At 46.9% G+C, this 19,628-nt stretch overlaps 4 protein-coding genes across 12 annotated transcripts; 1 reads left to right on the forward strand and 3 right to left on the reverse strand.

Annotated features, from left to right (window-relative positions):
* Positions 1–452: 452 nt before the first annotated feature.
* LOC115058370 (corticoliberin-1-like) lies at positions 453–1,305 on the forward strand. Its single transcript, XM_029525720.1, has 3 exons — positions 453–539; positions 685–737; positions 852–1,305. The coding sequence occupies exons 1-3, from the start codon at positions 453–455 to the stop codon at positions 1,303–1,305; spliced, it is 594 nt and encodes a 197-aa protein (XP_029381580.1).
* Positions 1,306–1,741: 436 nt separating this feature from the next.
* Positions 1,742–5,433, reverse strand: LOC115057710 (tripartite motif-containing protein 55-like). 3 transcript variants are annotated; one of them, XM_029524901.1, is made up of 9 exons: positions 5,186–5,433; positions 4,736–4,905; positions 4,491–4,665; positions 3,699–3,794; positions 3,383–3,616; positions 3,242–3,264; positions 3,045–3,169; positions 2,081–2,355; positions 1,742–1,997 (listed from the first exon to the last, which is right to left on the reverse strand). In XM_029524901.1, exons 1-9 carry the CDS (start codon positions 5,303–5,305, stop codon positions 1,914–1,916), a joined length of 1,302 nt encoding a protein of 433 aa, XP_029380761.1. In that variant the 5' UTR covers positions 5,306–5,433; the 3' UTR covers positions 1,742–1,913. The 3 variants fall into 3 exon arrangements, with proteins under 3 accessions (XP_029380761.1, XP_029380762.1, XP_029380760.1); XM_029524902.1 differs by having other exon boundaries at positions 2,224–2,355; positions 4,491–4,668; XM_029524900.1 differs by having other exon boundaries at positions 4,491–4,668.
* A 1,075-nt stretch (positions 5,434–6,508) lies between these two features.
* Positions 6,509–9,478, reverse strand: LOC115058060 (dnaJ homolog subfamily C member 5-like). Of its 2 annotated transcripts, XM_029525364.1 has the most exons (5): positions 8,663–9,478; positions 8,332–8,469; positions 8,007–8,220; positions 7,761–7,935; positions 6,509–6,986 (listed from the first exon to the last, which is right to left on the reverse strand). In XM_029525364.1, exons 2-5 carry the CDS (start codon positions 8,436–8,438, stop codon positions 6,889–6,891), a joined length of 594 nt encoding a protein of 197 aa, XP_029381224.1. In that variant the 5' UTR covers positions 8,439–8,469; positions 8,663–9,478; the 3' UTR covers positions 6,509–6,888. The 2 variants fall into 2 exon arrangements, with proteins under 2 accessions (XP_029381224.1, XP_029381225.1); XM_029525365.1 differs by having other exon boundaries at positions 7,833–7,935; positions 8,332–9,478.
* Positions 9,479–9,674: 196 nt separating this feature from the next.
* On the reverse strand, positions 9,675–19,331 carry slc4a2a (solute carrier family 4 member 2a). Of its 6 annotated transcripts, none has more exons than XM_029525359.1 (23): positions 18,912–19,330; positions 18,636–18,678; positions 18,161–18,278; positions 17,885–18,038; positions 17,450–17,636; positions 17,260–17,372; positions 16,916–17,043; positions 15,980–16,160; positions 15,722–15,857; positions 15,483–15,636; positions 15,305–15,401; positions 15,028–15,212; positions 14,721–14,940; positions 13,405–13,608; positions 13,171–13,319; positions 12,430–12,624; positions 12,150–12,359; positions 11,900–11,989; positions 11,333–11,499; positions 10,989–11,242; positions 10,732–10,901; positions 10,458–10,631; positions 9,675–10,199 (listed from the first exon to the last, which is right to left on the reverse strand). In XM_029525359.1, the coding sequence occupies exons 3-23, from the start codon at positions 18,212–18,214 to the stop codon at positions 10,119–10,121; spliced, it is 3,303 nt and encodes a 1,100-aa protein (XP_029381219.1). In that variant the 5' UTR covers positions 18,215–18,278; positions 18,636–18,678; positions 18,912–19,330; the 3' UTR covers positions 9,675–10,118. The 6 variants fall into 6 exon arrangements, with proteins under 6 accessions (XP_029381219.1, XP_029381217.1, XP_029381218.1 ...); XM_029525357.1 differs by having other exon boundaries at positions 10,119–10,199; positions 19,300–19,315; XM_029525358.1 differs by lacking the exon at positions 18,636–18,678 and having other exon boundaries at positions 10,119–10,199; positions 18,912–19,331.
* Between the last annotated feature and the right edge of the window lie 297 nt (positions 19,332–19,628).

Here is a 19,628-nt window from a genome sequence, read left to right on the forward strand (position 1 = left end):
AAGAAGAAGTGAAAAAGGTCAGAGGAAGAGTTAGAAGAAAGAGGAGGAGGATGGTTATGATGATGATGAAGATGATGGTGATGATGATGAAGATGATGATGATGATGATGATGAAGAAGATGATGGTGATGATGATGATGATGATGAAGATGATGATGATGGTGATGATGATGATGATGATGATGATCAAAATGATGATAATGATGATGATGATGGTGAAGATGATGACGATGATGAAGATGATGATGATGGTGATGATGATGATGAAGATGATGATGATGGTGATGATGATGATGATGATGATGATGATCAAAATGATGATAATGATGATGATGATGGTGAAGATGATGACGATGATGAAGATGATGATGATGGTGATGATGATGATGAAGATGATGATGATGGTGATGGTGATGATGATGATGATGATGATGATCAAAATGATGATAATGATGATGATGATGGTGAAGATGATGACGATGATGAAGATGATGATGATGGTGATGATGATGATGATGATGATGGTGATGATGATGATGAAGATGATGATGATGGTGATGATGATGATGATGATGATGATGATGGTGAAGATCACGAAGAAGATGATAATGATAATGAAGCCTAGTTTATTTAGGAGTCCTGACTCCTCCCCTGAGGCCCCTCCCCCTCCTCATATATAAACAGCAGACTCAGATCCATTGTTTGTTTGAGGAGCAACAGAGACAAAGGATGAGCAGGTGAGGAACATTTCACCATATCTTATGTGTTCCAATGATGACCATTTCCAGGACCAGTCTGGGTGTGTTGCTCTGCATTCTCTGATCTGTCAGTTCGACCCCCCTGTCCTTCAGGTTTCAGCAGCGTGTGGACATGAAGCTGAAGTCGTTGTTATTGCTCGTGGCTCTGCTCGGCGTCCCCCTCCCTCCCTCTGCTGACTGTCGACCCAACTTCGCCAACCCCCCTGCCAGACGACACCCCCTCCCCTGGCCACTGCTACTCCGCCTGGGCGAGGAATTCTCCCTTCGGCTGGGTGGAAGTGTACTTTCATCCACTGTTGCTACTCCTGGTCCAGACCTCCTCTCCTCCTCGACTCCCTCGGCAGTGAGCCGGGCCCTGCAGCACATCCTGCAGGTGGAGTGGCAGAAGGATGCGGAGGAGGAGAAGGGAAAGAGGTCCGATGAGCCTCCCATCTCTCTGGATCTGACCTTCCACCTACTCAGGGAGGTGCTGCAGATGGCCCGGGCAGAGCAGGTCGCCCAGCAGGCCGACAGCAATCGCAGAATGATGGACACCTTTGGAAAATAAACCAGATGATTAAAGCTTTTCACTTCCTGTCGAGGGTCACAGTCTGTTTCCTCATGTCTGCCTGCAGGGTTCTTACAATAGCAGGCACAACTGGGCAAAGGATCATGGGAGTTTGAGGAGTCAGAGATGCAACTGGAATAAATCAATAATCAATTCAAACACTTGTGAAATGTTTTCACAACAACATTTTGAATGTCAGATGACTAAAGGAGGAGCGGCTGAGAAAAAAACAAACAAGCCCCTTCTTTATCAGCTCCGCCCCAAAGTTCATGGATGTTCATCACCATAACAACAACATCACGTTGGAAAGAGCATCTAGAATAAGATTCTGTTACTCATAAACTAATAATGAAGCTAAGCAAAGCTACAGTTAGCACCACACAGTCCCTCTAAGCAGACTCAGAAAAACACAGAAATATCAGGCTTATAATAAAACTTCATTTATTTGGCACAGGTTAAAAGACTGAAAGTCTCTGATATTGAAAGGTTGAGGCTTCATACTGAAACTGCTTCAGTTGAAGGTTTTAAACATGTAAATGTAAAAATCATGTAAAACACATCGGAGCTCTGCAGACTGGGTCAGACCTGATCCAGTCCAGGTCCTGGCTTTATTTTTGATTGAGCCAACTGAAGGAGAAGACATGTTTAGGGCCATCTCTGTCCTCCGAGTCGTTCTGCTGATCAGACTGAACCTACAGCAGAAAAAGAACCACAAACCAATCAGATCAATCAGTTAGAGCGTCCAGGTAACAATCATCATGATCAACACTCATACCTGTGGGTAAGCACTGGTGGAGGGGACAGGCAGAGAGGGTGAGGCATGATTGTGTGATGAGGGGGTGGGGCTTTTAGCATGTGTGGTCATTGTAGGCGGAGCCTCTGAGGGTTTCTGAGGGGGCAAGGCTGAGGGCTGCGCACCTACAGGAGGAACAGGTGAGAGAGGGGGCTGCTGATTGGCTGTATCTGCAGGAGGTGCAGACTCAACTCGACCTTCTGCTGACGTCACTCTGGTCTCCACCTCATCTTCATAATTATCATCATCTTCATCAACTGTGGGGAAGATTAACATTAACATTAACATTTCGTGCTGCAGCTCCTCATTAAGACATAAACATGCAGCAAAAACCTACTAATTACATGCTAAATGATAGCAGCTTCGGGCAGCACGCTGTCACAGTGGTTATCTTTGAAGGTGCTGGTTGGGTTCCCAGCCTGGGGCCTCCAAAGACATCCTGTTTGGGTTCATTGGTGACTAAATCGTTGATCTCTGTCTGTCTCTGTGATGGACTGGAGACCTGTCCTGGGTGACCCTGCCCCTCACCCAGGGTGAGTTGGGATTGGCTCCAGAACCCCCCGTGACCCAGAAACAGTTAAGAGGTAGAAGATGGATAGATGGATGGATGAATGATAGCAGCTTCATGCTAATGAAATAGCTGTATGCTAACATTAAATGGTACCAAAGTTAGCACACAGCTGCATTAGAATGACCATTCTGACTGATAGTAGTAGGGAACATTTGAATTCTGTGAAGACAACTCAAAGCTAATTTATCATTAAACAGGTCAATACGTCATCCGTCTTGCCCATTTTCTTCCACATTTGGGAAAGATTTGGCCAGATGTGCAAGCAACATCTGAGCATTGTTCCCCAGATGGACCTGACTGGATCGGATTCCTGCACCAACCACAGAAGATTACAGATTATCTCTGTTGGACAAACAGACACTTGCTGAGCGTCACCTCTGATGAAGTCCATGCTGCTCAGCACTCGTCTCTGACGACCAAAGTTGGTGGTGAAGTGCTCCATGTTGTCATAACCGACTTGGAGTTTATCCAGGTGAGACGTGTTGGTGCCCTCTGTGATCCTGATCAATCGATGACCAATGATCAATGACTTCAACATATAGCCGGAATGTTTTTCGTGGTTTAATACTCACTTCTGCAGCAGAGGTTTGGTCACCTGCAGGAAACAAAGGGATTTTCAACTCTTAGTTCCTGTCCAGCCTTTCAAAAAAAAAAATTAAATGAAACAGCAAAGAAAAGAGAGTTTCTCTGCAGAGCAGCAAGTATCAGTTCACCTGCAGGAACACAGCCATCTCAGACTCATCCATAGTCTGGATGGCGGTCTCCAGCAGCTTGGTGGCGTTCTCCATGTGCTCACAGTACTTCCTCCTCAGACCTCGGATGTAGTCCAGCTTCTCTTCCTGTTCGCTGTTGATCCTCAGAGTCATCTCACCTTTCTTCTCCTCCAGGAGAGCAAACAGGTGATCGAACGTCTCACATACCTTAGACTTCTGTCTGCTCCCGTTTTCCTGGAAACACAGGTGAGACAGATGAGCGACAGGTGAGACAGGTGAGAGACGAGGGGAAGAGAGTCCGACAGAAGTGACTCACGTTAACGACTCTGCACGATTCCTCCAGCTGACTGATAATCAGCTGAATCCTCTCATTATTCCCAACGAGCATCGAGACACAGTCGGTCAGCTCCACCTACACACACAGAGTTATTAGTGTGTTTTTGGGCTATTGGTGATGTGTAGTTCACATGTTTTCGAGCTGTTGTTGACATGTTGTTGGTATGCTGTCGGGCTGTTGTTGACATGTTGTTAACATGTTGTTGGTTTGTTGTTGGGGAGTTGTTGATGTGCAGTTAACATGTTGTTGGTATGTTGTCGAGCTGTTGTTCGCATGTTGTTAACATGTTGTAGGGCTGTTGTTGACATGTTGTTAACATGTTGTTGGTTTGTTGTTGGGCTGTTGTTCACATGTTGTTGGGGAGTTGTTGACATATTGTTAACATGTTGTTTGGTTGTTGTCGGGCTGCTGTTGACATGTTGTTAACATGTTGTTGGTTTGTTGTCGGGCTGTTGTTGGCATGTTGTTTACATGTTGTTGGCATGTTGTTGGGCTGTTGTTGACATGTTGTTGGTTTGTTTTTGGGCTGCTGTTGACATGTTGTTAACATGTTGTTGGTTTGTTGTCGGGCTGTTGTTGACATGTTGTTTACATGTTGTTGGTTTGTTTTTGGGCTGCTGTTGACATGTTGTTAACATGTTGTTGGTTTGTTGTCGGGCTGTTGTTGGCATGTTGTTTACATGTTGTTGGTTTGTTTTTGGGCTGTTGGTGGTGTGTAGTTCACATGTTGTTGGGCTGTTGTGGACATGTTGTTAACATGTTGTTGCCAACCTTCTGTATGGCGAACATGGTGCCCAGCGGGGCGACCTCACAGTCGCGGTGCGCTCCAAACACCTTACAGAGAGAGCAGGTGGGGACGCTACAGCTCTTACAGTAGATGTTGATCTTCTCCCCCTCGTGATCCTCACACATCGGCTGAGACGGCTCCACCTCCGAGGACACCTTACTGCTGCAGGTGAGACAGGTGAGGTTGTTGTGACCATCTTAGGACCACAGTGTGTGTACAGGTTTGTTACCTGCTGCTCTGTTTGAACATGTCAATGATGTTCTCCACCAGTAGGTTCCTTTGCAGCCCGTAGACGCCATGTCGGTCCAGAACCACCTCATGGCGACAGGACGGGCAGCGGAAACGACCACCGGACGTCACCGTGGAGCCGCTCCGGGTTGAGAGGTAAGGATTGGATGCCTGCGGGGGGGGCAACACACAGACACTCAACATCAACCTATGACCCCTCCTGTCATTGTTACTATGACGACTTAATGTCTCCTAGCAACGGAACATGACTACAGCTGTGTCCCAGATCAAGCGCTGGCCCATCACAGAACCTGGTCTTTTATTTTGACCGCTGTGGATCACATGACCTTCACGCCATGAATAGCTCTGAGTTCAGACTGTCCTTGAACACAACACCAAGGAAAACTCAGATGCAGGTGCCGTCTGAACTGTCCCTTTAAGGCTCGCTCACCTGGAACACGTCATTGGCGCACTTCCGGCACAGGTTGTGCTGGCAGGGCAGAATCACCACCGGTTTGGTGAACATCTCCAGACAAATCGGGCAGACCAGCTGCTTCTCCAGACTCTCCATGATCCCGGACCGACCCGGACTGGACTGGACCGGGGGAGGGCCCAGAAGTTCAGTGGAACAAGAACAAACTAATATGTGGAGGTGTGGGTCGGTGCGCAGCAGAGAGTGTGTGTGTTTATCGTGGGGGCTCTGAGTCCGTTTTTAGACAGAGTGACGTCAGCCGTTGCTGTGCCGACAAGTCCTTATTTGTCAAAGGTCATGCGCAGGCATGACGGGGTCATTAAAGGGACCGTACATCGGGTCGGCCGCTGCAGATTTACATACTGGATCGGGTCAGACCAGATCACTGAACTTTGATTATTGATCTGATCTGTTCTGGGTACAAACTTCGGGACTTCAAGCCCTGATCAGAGTGATCTATAGATCAGATATAATCCAAAACAACCAAACACATTCCGGAAAAGATTTGTTAAAATGTAGTTTTAGTAGATAATTTGTTTGGTCATTGTTATCATTGAAACCCTCCAACTAAGAGTTTTGGGAAAGCGAGAGTGACAGGAATAAAAGTAGTTCCTTTGATTGAACATAAGATGGAATCTGGGATGTTTGGTTATAGAGTTGAATATGTTATTGTTGTACTAAATAAAATCTGCAGAAAAAGTTTTCATTAAACAAAATGGAGTCAATGTTATCGATCCGGTGTCTGACCACACATCTTTCTCCATACAATATTTGTCATACACAGATTTATTTGTATAATATGAAGGATGAAACTGGTTGCACAAGAGTTTCCAATATAAAAGGACCTATTGGTGAAGAGGGCAAATTTAATTTGGAGTCTTTTTTTAATTCATTCATCTTCTACCTCTTATCTGTTTCTGGAGCCAATGTGGCTCACTCACCCACAGTAAGCCACATTGGCTCACACTCTCAGACTAAATCGACTACAGACAATTTAGAGTCGCCAATGAACCCAAACATGATGTCTTTGGAGACTCCACACAGAAAGGGCCCAGGCCGGGAACCGAACCCACGACCTTCTTGTTGTGGGGCAACAGCACAATCCACGACGCGGCTGTGCTGTCCATCATATATACTCAAATATTTAACAGTAGATTTTATTGGAACATTGGGTTATTGTGTTTAATGACTGATGGACTGACATCAACTCACATTTATCGCAAATAGTTTTAGACTCGAGGCTTCAGAGAAACAGAGCGGAGCAGAGAGACACTGTTCATCATCATCATCATTTATTCACACTGACAGGAGGCGTGACATCATTTGATCACATGACTACAGGTGTCAAAAATCAAACCTGGTTAACAAAAGTGAAAGAGGTTCATTGTGAGACTGTGATTAACGTTTACAAACCATTTGAAACAACAAAAAACTAAACTTTATTTGTAATTAGAGTGGATCAGTTCAAATTTGAGACCAAGGAACAGTCTGACGGGAAACTACTGAGGCCCTGAAGTTCCCAAAGTCACACAGCACAGGAGTGTCTCACCAGAGTTTGACTAAAGGGGACTGCCAGGCACCTGTAGGTGGAGTCAGCTGGATGGAGGAGCTGTCAGACTGACAGGTGTCAACTGCTCATGTTGAACTCCACAGTGACCGCCAGAGGATGAGGCAGGCCAGCCTCAGGAGTAGGACTCTCCGTACCTGCGGCCTCCGTCGGTGATCAGCTGAGTCTTCTCACTGGCGTTGGTTGGCTGCTGGATGGTCGGAGTTTCAGAGTCTGCAGGGAAACAAAAACCAGGAAGTGAATGAAAAGACAGCAAACCATCAGTTTAATAATCTTTGTCTCTGTTGGACAGATATCCGACATCTGCCACTAAGTTTAAGTACACAGCTAACATTAGCATGAACACCTGCTGGCTGATAGTTTCCACCATCTTTGGCAGTTAGGACAGGCTCTGAGTTCGAAGCTAGCTGTTAGCACGCTAACTAAACTGCGCCAGTGTTCGTTTCCAGAAGACAGGAGAGAGAAGTTGATGAGTAATTAACTAAATTTTTCTTTTCCACCAATACCAAGACAGCTGCTAATGCTAATGCTAATGCTAATACACCTCATGTCTTCCCTCAGTGAAGGCAGTCACCTCCTAAAGAGATTTTAATAAGCTTCTTATGGACATGATGGTCGCCCTGAAACCAGAGGCACAGGAAGTTGTGCAGGTCTTCTTAACTGATTAGTTTTTGGCTGGAGGGCTTTTAGATGTTATTAAATAGCAAGAAACCATTTAATAATAAAAAAAAAAAACCTAAAGTGTTATAAAGGTATAATTAAAGTGACAGGAAGCTCTTAAAGCACAGGCAAACCACTCATTCTTAATTACCTCTTAAAATCCCTTAATGATATATTACTGCATAGTACAAGGAATAATTATTGAGGGTTGATGAAAATGGGTGTGGCCTCAGGTAATCGATCACTGATCAATTACCTGTCTGAAAGAAACATTAATGGATCTTCACCGTTGTCAAAATAAAAGCTCAGTACTTCTGGTCGTCTCACCATTGTCTGGGTTGTTACGAATCTCCTCCTCTAGGTCGTCAGGAGAGACGTAGTCTGACTCCGCCCCCTCACCTGTGGGCGTGGGCTTGAGTTTCCCGCAGCAGCAGTTGCAGCAGCAGCAGAGGCAGCAGCAGCAGTAACAGCCGGTCAGGAGGCCACACACCACGAATGCACCCTGACACACAAGCACCCGTCAGACAGTCCACACTGCCACACACTCTGACAGTGTAGGCTCCGTCACCTCACCTTGGCCCACCAGGTGGACAGCATGAAGTATGTGTTGACATTGTCTTCTCCAAATTGTTGGGCCACATAGAGTCCCAGAGAGCCATACGAGTCGTAGATGTTCCTCTTGGTGAGGTCAGACAGGACAGCATGAGCACTGTTCAGTTCCTTGAACTTCTCTGCTGCCTCTGGGTTCTCCGGGTTCTTGTCGGGATGGTACCGCAGTGCCAGCTTCCTATCGCGCACAGGAAACAGCTGAGGTTACCTGTGTGGTATCACCTGAGGTTTCCAGGTCAGACTGTCTCTACCTGCTGCAGGTGACTGGGCGGAGCTGTGACCATCTCACCTGTAGGACTTCTTGATGTCGTCATGGCTGCAGCCTTTTTCCAAATCCAGGATCTGGTACAGAGACTCTCCAGAGGTGGACAAAGTTCGCTGCCTCCCGTCAGACATGACACCATCACCAGGTGGACACAAGTCAGACCTGAAGAGACCACAGAGACCACGAGGACCCAAGAAAGCAAGGTGTCTTCATTCTAACCCAAACTTAAATCATTGAACTTGTTGAGGCTCAGAGTCCTCTAGAAACCAGGTTTTTTCAGAGGACATAGGTGAGGCAGGGGATGGTTATGATGATGTCACGTAGGTCGGTCTATCTGAAGGTAAAATGCTGTTACCTGTTTTTGAAGCCCTGGAGCACCCGTCTACCTTGTCTTGCTCCAGGTACTGGTACAGGTGTTTGTGGTCCCTGTCCTGTTCAGGTGTCTCTGGTCCTGGTCCCGTGTTGTGTTTATAGTCTTACTGCAGCAGTAGATCATCAAACATTCAGCAGCAGCTCAGGTGACCTCAGCTTGCTGCGCCTGCTCGGGTTTCACTTTGTGACGGAGAGGGGAGGTTACCGTGACAACCTGTTGAGTTGTGGGGTGGGGTCACCCTCAGTCCTTCAGACCAACAGTCTAGAACAAAGGTCGACCAGATTGTTTCCTCCCTGTCAGAGCCAGCCAGCTCTTTGATCAAAAAAACCCTTTAACGATAATTTTTTTTAAACCTTCAAATAAACTTCACATTAGTTCAGAAGCTTGAATCGTTTTAGTTGATGGTTCAGTGAAACCTGAACACTTCACTGTAAGATCTTGGAGTCTTTCGTGTTGCATCTCAGTCCTGATCCGTCATTTTCACGAACTGACCACATGGTCTAATCTTCAGTGTTGTGGCCATGAAGGCATAAATCGAAAACAGTGATCCAGACCAGATCTGCGTTGAGAGATATTTCTCTTGCTTGTTTCTGCTTTTCTTATCAACCGCTGAGATTCTAGAAATACGAGGCTTTCCTGCATTTTTTACTTTCTGGCCTTGACCTGAGATCAGAGCAGCAGGTTTCATTGGGAACAGAACTTGAGACTGAGATCCAAATTTTCTGAGGACAGCTGCTGTCCCCTCCTGTCCAGAGGAAACAGCAGGTAACCAAGCCCAGCAGCAACACACCCAGGAGTCTACACCTACCTCACTGCAGCAAAGTTTCTGTATTTTTCCTTCTTTAAAAACAATATAAACCAGAATGACCAAGGAAAGGTCCCCTCATGTGTTTGGGTCGTTCTATCGCTGATCTGAAGTTTCTATCTTTATCTGATCAGGAGTTCTGCTCAGTAATGATGAAAAATCAGCTCCAAATATCTGATTGTCTTTATTCTGTCAACACAATAAACTCAGAAACATACAGGACAAGAGTTTGTGAAGTTCTTTCATATCTGGATCAGTACGACTCTCCTTCTGTGCGTTTATCCATCTATTTTCATCCTCCATCTTTGATAGTGACATATAGAGTCATGTTAATGTAACTCAAAGGCCAAGAATTGTATTTATTTTAAGAATAATTGTGTTTGAATCAATTTTTTTTTATTTTATTTTGACAGCTGCAGAGAGAGGAACAGGAAGTTCAGTGATCAGGACCAAATAAGGCATCAAGGCCACATATCCACTGAAACATTTAATCCACCTCAAAACATTTAATGGTGGACAAACATGTCTCAGTTAGGGCGACCTTTAAAAAGAGAAGTGGAGCTTCAACTAAAATACAAAACTCAACTTATAAAACTGGACTTCAGATCCACCAATCACCGCATGGCTGCCGGGTCACACGGGCATCTGCAGCTGAGAGTACTCATCCTGCCCCTCCTTCTCCTCTAGGTGAGGCTCCCCATCATCAGCATCCAGCTACACATCAGAGGTCAGAGGTCAAAAATTACTGTTACAGGTCAGGTAGCAGCTGACTGGTTCTTTATAGCACCAAATAAAAATCAGCTCATACAGCAGCTGCTCTGTTTAACGTTAACACTGGAGCTAACATCTTAACATTAAGAAGCACATCAAATCACATGACTGCATAAAGTGGAAGCCAGGTGTCATGTGACCGCACTGAGAGCTGACCTGCTGCCTGTGCAGATTCATCCGGAAAAACAAAGTGTGACTCACGCTCTGCAACTCCCTGCGAGTGAAGAGGCGTGGAAGCAGCAGCATGCGCACTGGGATGGTCAACAGCAACATGAAGGGGAACGCCAGTGCTGCTGCTGTTGCCATGACAACCCAAAGGACAGACAGACAGGTTAGCTGGACCAAAGTGAACAGGTGCATCCTTAACGTCCGTACCTGTAAGAGAGCGGAACCACAACAGAGACAGGTTTGCACCAGGACCAGGGTCATCATGGAACCTGGTGACCCTGGTCCTGGGTCAGGGGCTGGGTCTCACCTTGCGGACATAGGTTTGATCAGGATGGTACTTTGGGGGCATCAGCAGCAGGATGAGTCTCTCTGTGAGCTGGATCCCATTCAGGGACATCACACCCATATAAAGAAAGATCCCAAACAGCACTGCCAGAGGGATCTGACGCAGAACCTCCCCAATCACAATGGACAGACCTGAGACAAGGACCAGGACAGGATCAGAAGCAGTCCTCCTGACTGTGAAACAGTGAAACAGCAGTATGAGGATTCAGACAGGCGTACCCACTAAAACAGCCACAAGGAAACCGGTCACCCTCTGCTCCTTCACCTCCTGGATTCTGGGCTTGTCTCCAGGGGCAACCGCTTTGCTCATGACCGTCAGTGCGTTGGTGTGAGTGACAGATCGAACTGTGGCAGCTGACAGCCAGGGCAAACCAAACAGAGCTGAGATACCACCCACCACCACAATGATGAGGAGGTCCAGGTGAAAACCAGTTCCCTTTGCCAGCATCCTCTCCTTCTTACTGACGATCAGCCTGAACAACAGAAAAAAAGCAAGTTCAACATCCTGCACACTGTTGGTTAGAAAATAGAAACACGTGAACAGCAAGAACTGAGAGTCATACGCTGTGATCTGGGACTCCATGAAGATCAGGATGAAGACGAGAATGGCAGGCAAGATGCTGGCGGCCATCATCCAAACAGGAAACTGCCCATCTGACCCCAGAGGAGAGATCAGCCAACCACGCTTCTCCGGACTGGAAACAGAGAATCCACTGGGCACACTCAGTTTCTGTCAGCCAATAGAAAGACAGGACGTCAAAGGAAATGGGGTCTCCTCTGTTGGAAACTTTCTCCTATCTGGACTCCCACTTCTCCAAGAAACAATACAAATTCTGGACTCTCATAATCCTGAGGATGGGGGGGCAGGAAGACCAGAGCAGCCTTCACTCCAACATATCCTACCAGCACCGCCTGATTCCCTCCCCCAGTTAATCCTGCTGCGTCTCCCCCCAGATTCACTGTGGTGCAGTAATGCTCCCCCCACGCCTCATTACTTCACTCAAAGGTCAACAAACTAACTTTCAGGGGACTGGTGATGTCAGAGTGTTTAGCTGCAAGACAAAAAAAGCATCAATCCCATTAAAGCTGACATGCATTGTGTTGTTAAACTAATATAGACAAAACCACACCTGGGTGTAGGTGTCCTCCACACTCCAGTCAACCAGGACCATGATCAGGATTGCAATGGGAACGCCAAAGTCTCCAATGATTCTACGGAGCTGAAGCCACAGAGGGGAGACCTCAAAACCGAGTCTGTTTGGGTATGTGCATCTTCAGGACTTAATTCATGTAATGAGCCACTTGAATCTGGACTTTTTCACACCAACACATTTAACGGTAAATACAGAAGCTGTGTCTGGACTGTTTGGGTGTACTGACCCTGCCAGGGAAGAAGGAGCTGTTCTTGAACTTGCGCAGGTAGAAAGCAATGAAATATGTTCCAGCCATGAGCACCAATGACAGCAGAGCAGTATTGGGTTCACCGATGATCTTCCCAGGATCTCCAGTGACCGTGGTGGAGTTACAGAGAGATGGAGATACTGTGTTGTTTCTATGGTAACAGTTTTGCAGAGGATGTTCCTGAAAGATCTGGAAAAAAGAAAAAGCTCATGGAGGCTCTGTATCGGTCTGGAGGTTGGAGAAGGTCTTTCGCCGTTACCTTGACCAGCTTGGCAAAGGTCTCGTAGATGAAAATGAGGGAAATGAGGAAGGAGAAAATCTCCTGAGTGAAGCGGGAGACAAACCGAACCAGGATGCTTCCCTCAAAGGCCACAGTGATGAGAACAATGAGCACCAGCCAGAAGCCGATCCAGACTCGGCCCGTCAGATACTCAATCTCATTGTCTTTACAAAACTACACACAAACACAGGAAAGAATACAGACTTTCAAATCAGACATTCAACTAGAAAATCAATTCAGGGGGTAAATTTAACGGAACAAACTTTTCATCTCGTTGGAGTTAAATCTGGAAAAAGAGAAATTTAAGTCTAAGATGTCAAATGTACAGTAACCATCATCTGCATCACAGTTTAAAGAACCTAACAGGTCCTCTTCCTTCTGTTTCCAAAGCTTCATTTGGAGGACTCATCACGCTATCCCTAGTTTTACTTTGATGCTAAATTTTTCCCAGGATAAAACATTTAGGAACCTCACAGCCAACTGACTACACTGTGGTTACCATGCCAGTTTAGCAGCTCAACTGTCGTTGATAGAAACAGAGTTACTTGACCACATGATAACAAGGAAGAAGGAAACACCCCAAAAACCCCAGAGTTTGTAGGTGACATGTTTTTAAATGGACCTTGTGTTGATAGGACTCTGTGTACTCTGAGGAGGTTTGACTGTCATCCTTTTCTGTGGAGGGATAAAGTGTGTTGAAAGGCTGTCAGGTGAGCTCACAGTGTAGAAGGCCTCTTCGAACACGAGCAGCGGCCCAGAGAAGCCGATCACCAGCAGAGGCTGAGCGCCCAACACGCTGAACACGATGCCCTGCATTGCCGTGGCAACAATCAGCTCTGACACCCCAATCAGACCTTCTGTTTTCTCACCTGAGTGAAGAGATCACCTTCACAGTTCATTGGGGAAGGTGGCACAGGCCTGCTGTGATGGAGTCTGACTGAGGTCCAGACTTACCCAGCAGTCCACCAAAGGTGATGGCAGGTGACAGCGCTGCAAAGTAGATGAAGATGATGGCGGCCATGCACTGGGGGTTCAGGGCGTCTCGGATATCACTGGCATACTGAGGGTAGCGCCGAGTCATGTCTTTGATCAGCCCCCCAAACAGACGACCTGAACGCCTCAGGGGTTCATCACCAAGTTTGGATGGAACTATGTGACCTGTGGGGCAGCACGATGAAAAGCTTTCACAGAAACATTCCATAAGCTGCTTTTCCTTGCAAGAAGACAATTTAGTAATTTGGTTGCCCCCAACTGTGCTGCCATGAACATTCATTCCTTATTTTACATTTATCCCATTAAAGCCTTCAACAGAACAGCATCAAGGAGCGCCTCAACTACATCCAGATGAATAAATCTCTAAATACTTTGATGATGAGTTCGGTCTGGGCTGGTCTACATAAAGTTGGAGCTATACAGATTGGTTTGATCTTGATTTTATATGAAATCTTCATACCTATTTGAGAGTCCTAACATTGACACATTGACAGCAACTCTGATCCTGACCCACCAAAAACTGGAAACATTAATGTAGTGGATGAAGAAAATAACTCCTGATGGGTTCTCCTGATGCAGATTTGTCACAGAAGAGGAACCAGACTAAGAGCAATTTAAATCATTTTCCCATAAACCTATGGCTGAATGATACAGACAAAATTTATATCAGGATTCTTCATTTCAGCAATATTATATAAGTTAAATATTAATGTGAACAAAATGACGGTTTGTACCAACAAACAAAAAACTATTTGATATTTTAGATATGAAAATAGAGCAAGTAAAGCAATGTTCACCTTTGAATGTTCAGTCTTTATATACAAACAAGAAACGTGACATCACTGTGCAATAAACAAAAACCTCAGTTTTGTCAATTTTTATTGTTAAGCTTATTTTAAACAACAAAATAGGCTGATTATCTTTTTCCTGTGTAAATAGATAGTAACTAAAGTGCTTCAGCAACAATACAAAATATGAAGAGTGCTCAGAGATCAAATACAGAATAAAGAGCAAGTGACGATAAAAACATTGGATGGGGGAGATGTTGCTTTCAAGGCTAGTTTAAACTTGTGTGGTGCTTCATCTTCAGACTCTCAGATTATTCTATGGAGTTGAACAGATTTGGTGTTCCTGCTCCTGGTTGGCTCCCCTGATCCTAACCCCTAACCCTGATCTGATCTGATTATCTGATCTTCCACTCTACTGAGTCAGTCTGTTTCTCATCAATGGTATTGTCTGCTTTATTGTGACGTGGGGAAGCTGGTTCAGTCACTGACCTTCATCCTGCTGACTGATGGTCTGCTTCTCCTGCAGTTTCCCGCTCTGCTCCTCCTCCCTCTTTCGGAGCATCTCCCGTTGGAAATGCGCTACAGAGTGAAGCAGCTCATCCCCACCGACCTCCGAGGGTGGAAGTACGACACTGCAGTCTAGGAAGCGGTTGATTGCCGACAGCAGGTCCTGGCGGTCATCGGCCTGGTACGCTGCCTCATGAAAGTGCTGAAGGAGCCAAAGAAAGAAGTTACCTCACTGTGTGGCTGTAGAGCATCTTCACATCACAAATCCAAGAACACTCTGTGGAGTCACCTGGTCTGACATGAGCGTGGAAATCGAGCGTCCAATCTGATGGTAATCAATGCTGGTGGTTGGTGGGCCCAGTAGGAGGAAGAGGAACCTCACGGGGACCGGGACCTCCAAGACAGACTCAAGCAAAACCGCCTCCTGCAGCCGCACAAACGCCATGGAGGGCTGGTCCAGGAAGCCCACACTGCCTGCAGACACAGCAGAGAGATGGTGGCGTTGAAGTCCTCCTCTATAGATTAACACATGAACTGAGAGCGGTGTGTTTAGGACGTCCACGTACCGACGAGAACAACGGTGGCCTCAGCTCTCTCTGGGATTTTCTCCATCAGCTTTGCTTCGTGTCTGGATCTGAAGTGGCTGAGGGGCGGAGCTTCCCTCTGGACATGATGACATCATAAATCCTAACACCATGATAGGTTTGTCGGACAGTATTTAGGCTTATTCTACCGTCACTTTACCTTGTGCTTTTCCGTCTCAGCCTCTCTGGGATTGTGATTGGTCAGCTGGTTTGAGGCCTCCAGTTGGCTGATATGTCTGTCCATCAGGGCAGCCATGTTGGCTGCTGAGATGTTCCTGCTGAACAAGCTGTGATCTTTTTCATCACTGGGATGACTGAAGACACACAGAAGAAACTGAGCAGAATGAATGGATGGATAATAAGGTAGATGAATGGATGAATGGGTGTATGTGTGGACACCTGTGTCGCAGCAGCAGAGCTCTCAGGACATTTGCTCGATCTTCAGCTCTGATCTGATCTGAGATCACCATCTGCTCCACCACCTGCTGGGCAATCCCAGGCAGAGTCCTCTGCTTCAGGTCCAGGAGGACGGCGCCTGAGGAGACAACAACACAGCATCACGGGTCCCACCAGAGACAGAATGCAGCACGATCACGGGGAGACAACAGCCTTCGATAATCCTGTTTTCCAGTGGAGGGTGGCAGAGAGCCTCCTCACCATGGGAGATGGTCCTCCGGAGCTCCAGCAAGGAGCGGAAGGACAGCGTAGGAACATGAGGTCTACCCCAGCGGTCCGTCTCCTCCTCAACCTCCTCTTCAAACTTTATCCATCGAGCTGTTTCCCTCCACTGCAGCTCCTGGTTCCTGTCGATCACCAGCTCATTCAGCTCCACAAACACCTGAACACAGAGACAAAACAAAACGTTGATTTATGTGGACCTGCCTGTTGTCCCGGGGAAAGGTGGGAGGACATTACATGGACAGTTGACCCATGTCTCAGCTCAGTTAAAACAGTTCTGAACCCTGAGCACATTACGGGGACAGGGAGTCCCCACCAGCTGCGGTTCACAGATCTAGGTGACATCAAGAGGACCAAGAACCAGAACCAGAAAAATAACCAGATAAGATCAGAAACAACGAGACAAAACAATCAAGTCTGGTTTGAGGATAAAGCTGTTAGTCACATCAGAGCCCAGACTGGCGCAGACTGACCCAGACCGACCTGGACTGACTCAGGAAGAACTCAGAAAACACAATACCTTGTTTTGTTGACTCTTCAGGTCCAAACCAACCATCATGAAGACAAAAATGAACCGAACCGGAGAGTGAGCCACCTCCACCTGTGTCTCTACCTGTGTGACTCTCTCTCATTGAGTCCAGTTTGCTGGTTGTGAACAAAAACACCTGGATTAACTGTCCCGGCTCGTCTTTCGTCCCGTTCGCCTCATTAACTCCAGTTGTTTTCTTGTCAAATTAAGGTGTTTTCATGCAGATCACGTGGAGCCAGTTCAGACCAGACCTGAACCAGGTGACCTGATGAACCTGGTCACCTGGACCAAGTGTAGACCATCTGACAAAAAAAACAGTCAGTCCAGTGTGTAAGCGTGTGAATTAGTGTGTGTGTGTGTGTGTGTGTGGCTCCGCCCCCTCTGACCTCATGAGGTGTGCGGTCTGGTTGCAGGTATGATGGCGTCTGATCTTTGCTGATGTGGACGATTGGTCCTCTGGAGCTTCGCCTCACCAGGTGACGCCGGACTGCTGGAACGTCATCTAGACGGTGACCTGTGGGGGAGGGTCAGAGGTCAACACCTGACTCCTGCTAAGGACATAGTCTTTCTGTCCTTCCTTTTCTCCTTCCTCCTGTCTCTGGTCTTATGGGAATGTTTTAACTTCGTTTCAAGCTCAACTGAACTCAGTGACAATTCAGAAAGATGAGATGGCAGGGTGGGGGAGGGGTGAGGGTGAGAAGGACTGAAAATAAACAGCAGGTTCACTAACTCTTGATCCCATCCAGGTCAACAGATGCCAACGTTTCAGCCTCATCAACCCCAACGCCGGTCATGATGAAGCCGGGGGAGAGGCCATTGAGATTGGTGATGGTGGACGGGTCGCTGTGAAGGGGAGGGGTTACAAGTTAGCTGGACTAAAGTCCACCTATGAATGACAGAATGTGGCAGGTGTGAGTCACCTGGACTGAGTCTGACTGAAGGACTCTTCCTCATCTTCATCCTCCTGGTCTTCTTCTATAGTGGCGGCAGTGCTGGGGCTGGAGCCTCTCCTCCCATCCTTCCTCCCTTCGCTGCTCCTCTTCCTCCGGCTGTCGGCGGGAGGTTTGGAGAGAGGATGGTGGACATGAACAGAAGAGTGACGATGATCTGCAGCAGAGCAATAATGAACCTCACAAAGAACCCAAAGAAAACATGGAATTCAAGAGACATTCTCCAAACTAACAAAATTACTGTTTCAGTAATTAAACCTTCTGAAATGCAACAGCGTCTTCAGAGACCCGTCAAACTGTCTCCCCTGGTTGTCTCCCATCTCCCCTGTCTCCTCTGTCTCCCCTGGTTGGAGACCAGACGACCAAACAAGGACCATCTGGAACCACATGAATTTTGGTTCTCACCTTCAAAGTCCCGCTCATCATAGACCCGGTGTTTTTCAGGTGGACTACGAGCTGCAGGACCAAGGATCTGGTGGAAACACTGGACATCGAACACCTTGTTCAGGTCATCCTCCTCTTCATCTCCATGGCAATGTGGGGGAGGAGTAGACAGGGACTGCAGGAGAGGACGGACTTCATGAGTTTTTACCTTCCGATACTTCCCTGCACTTTCATGGAGTACCACTTTTGACCAGGACCAGGACCTGTGACATTGAATACAATAATTTGTTGACTCACTGCAGACAGACTGACAGCCTCGCTGGAACTGACAGAGTTCGAATGATGACTCATGGCTTCTCCAGGGGTCAGAGGTCAAAGAGTCTGATCTTCAGCAGGTGATTTCAGGCAATGAGACCTAAAGGTCAAAGGTCAGAAAACAATGTTTATAAGGTCAAAAGGAAGTCAACTTGCAGTTAAAGGTCAGAGATCAGACTGTAAATTAAAATAATCAGACTGCGGAAACTTTCAGTCTGAAGACTCATCGTGATCACAGAAGTAAATATTAAATCAGATGTGTGTGTGTGTGGTAGATGAACCTACAGATGAATGACTCTCAGTTCTGGACCTGATCAGACCTGGACTGGGACTCATGTGGACCTGCAGCTGGTGATGCGAATCAGCCTGATCCGGTTCAACAGTGAGTTCAGTCTGAGGTCCCTAGTGTCACTGTGAGTGTGAATGTGTGTGTGAAACAGGAAGAGTTGGAGCCTACCTCAGCGTCCTCAGCTCTGAAAGGACCAATTATAATGCAAAGACTGAAACCAACAGGGAGACACAGGAGACGAAGGGGGGGGGCACAGTGGACAGAAAAAGAGTGGACGGAAGGGGGGGTGCAGAAGAGTTGAATAGAGAGAACAAAAACCTGATCAGCTGAAGGTCACCACGGCAACCAAACTGTCAGTCAAGTTTAACCCCACCCCCTGGCTATAAAATAACACTGATAGCGTCACTGACCCATAGCGTCAACACACACAGACACACAACTCACCTGGTTAGTGTGTGTGTCTGTGTGTGTGTAGCTGCAGTCAGATACACACATCATGTCTAGTCCAGTTCAGTCCAGGTCTGTGTTGATCCCCAGAGCCTGATACAGATCCAGTCTGTCCAACAGGGTCTGAGGGTCCAGAGACCTGAGGTTCAGTCTCAGGATCTTTCAGAGACCAGGGACATGATTCTCCTCCAGCCAGCTCTCTCTCTGGACACGCCCCACTTCAGACGTGGACCACAAGTATACCATCTAAGCAAGCCACAGGGTCTCTTCAGATCCAGACCCAGAACCTGGTGCACAATGACCCGGTGAAGGTCCAACAATCCTGAAAACCACTTCAGAGAACGATCCTGACCTCTGCCTGTGACTGAGCCGAGTGTGTTCGTACCTCAGAGCGTCCAGATGTTTCAGTGTGATCCAGCAGGAGACTGCAGCTGCTTTTATAACGGGGGGTTATGACACTCATCACCTGATAACACAACAGCAATTATCCACAGCTGAACCTGAATGCATGTTTGTTTACATGGAATTAACACAGAAGTAACAACAAAGAAGTTATCAGACGTCATCAGACGTAACAGAAACCGAGTTCTGTTAGGAGACGTCCTACAAATGAAAAAAGTTCGGTCAGAAGATGTTCTATAAATTAAGGGCTCAGTCAGGAGGTGCTCTCCAAACTTCCTGTGATCTGTACGGTGTGTGTTTCCCAGGGTGTGT

Source organism: Echeneis naucrates, chromosome 17 (genome assembly GCF_900963305.1).
Source record: "Echeneis naucrates chromosome 17, fEcheNa1.1, whole genome shotgun sequence".
Classification (NCBI taxonomy): Eukaryota; Metazoa; Chordata; class Actinopteri; order Carangiformes; family Echeneidae; genus Echeneis; species Echeneis naucrates.

Bases quoted from the DNA above. Each gene is read 5' to 3' on its own strand.
- LOC115058370 (XM_029525720.1), top strand. From the start codon at position 453: ATGATGATGATGGTGAAGATGATGACGATGATGAAGATGATGATGATG. The intron at 540-684 runs AAGATGATGATG...ATATATAAACAG, and splicing joins TGATGGTGATGATGATGATG to CAGACTCAGATCCATTGTTT. The intron at 738-851 runs GTGAGGAACATT...CCTGTCCTTCAG, and splicing joins CAGAGACAAAGGATGAGCAG to GTTTCAGCAGCGTGTGGACA.
- LOC115057710 (XM_029524900.1), bottom strand. From the start codon at position 5,305: ATGGAGAGTCTGGAGAAGCAGCTGGTCTGCCCGATTTGTCTGGAGATG. The intron at 4,906-5,185 runs GTGAGCGAGCCT...CCCCCCCCGCAG, and splicing joins GCGCCAATGACGTGTTCCAG to GCATCCAATCCTTACCTCTC. The intron at 4,669-4,735 runs GTAACAAACCTG...TCTCACCTGCAG, and splicing joins ATGTTCAAACAGAGCAGCAG to CAGTAAGGTGTCCTCGGAGG.
- LOC115058060 (XM_029525364.1), bottom strand. From the start codon at position 8,438: ATGTCTGACGGGAGGCAGCGAACTTTGTCCACCTCTGGAGAGTCTCTG. The intron at 8,221-8,331 runs GTGAGATGGTCA...TGTGCGCGATAG, and splicing joins GACATCAAGAAGTCCTACAG to GAAGCTGGCACTGCGGTACC. The intron at 6,987-7,760 runs GTGAGACGACCA...GTTTCCCTGCAG, and splicing joins TCGTAACAACCCAGACAATG to ACTCTGAAACTCCGACCATC.
- slc4a2a (XM_029525359.1), bottom strand. From the start codon at position 18,214: ATGAGTCATCATTCGAACTCTGTCAGTTCCAGCGAGGCTGTCAGTCTG. The intron at 13,609-14,720 runs GTCAGTGACTGA...GCTGCCCCACAG, and splicing joins CATCAGTCAGCAGGATGAAG to GTCACATAGTTCCATCCAAA. The intron at 10,902-10,988 runs GTACGCCTGTCT...TCCTTGTCTCAG, and splicing joins CCTTGTGGCTGTTTTAGTGG to GTCTGTCCATTGTGATTGGG.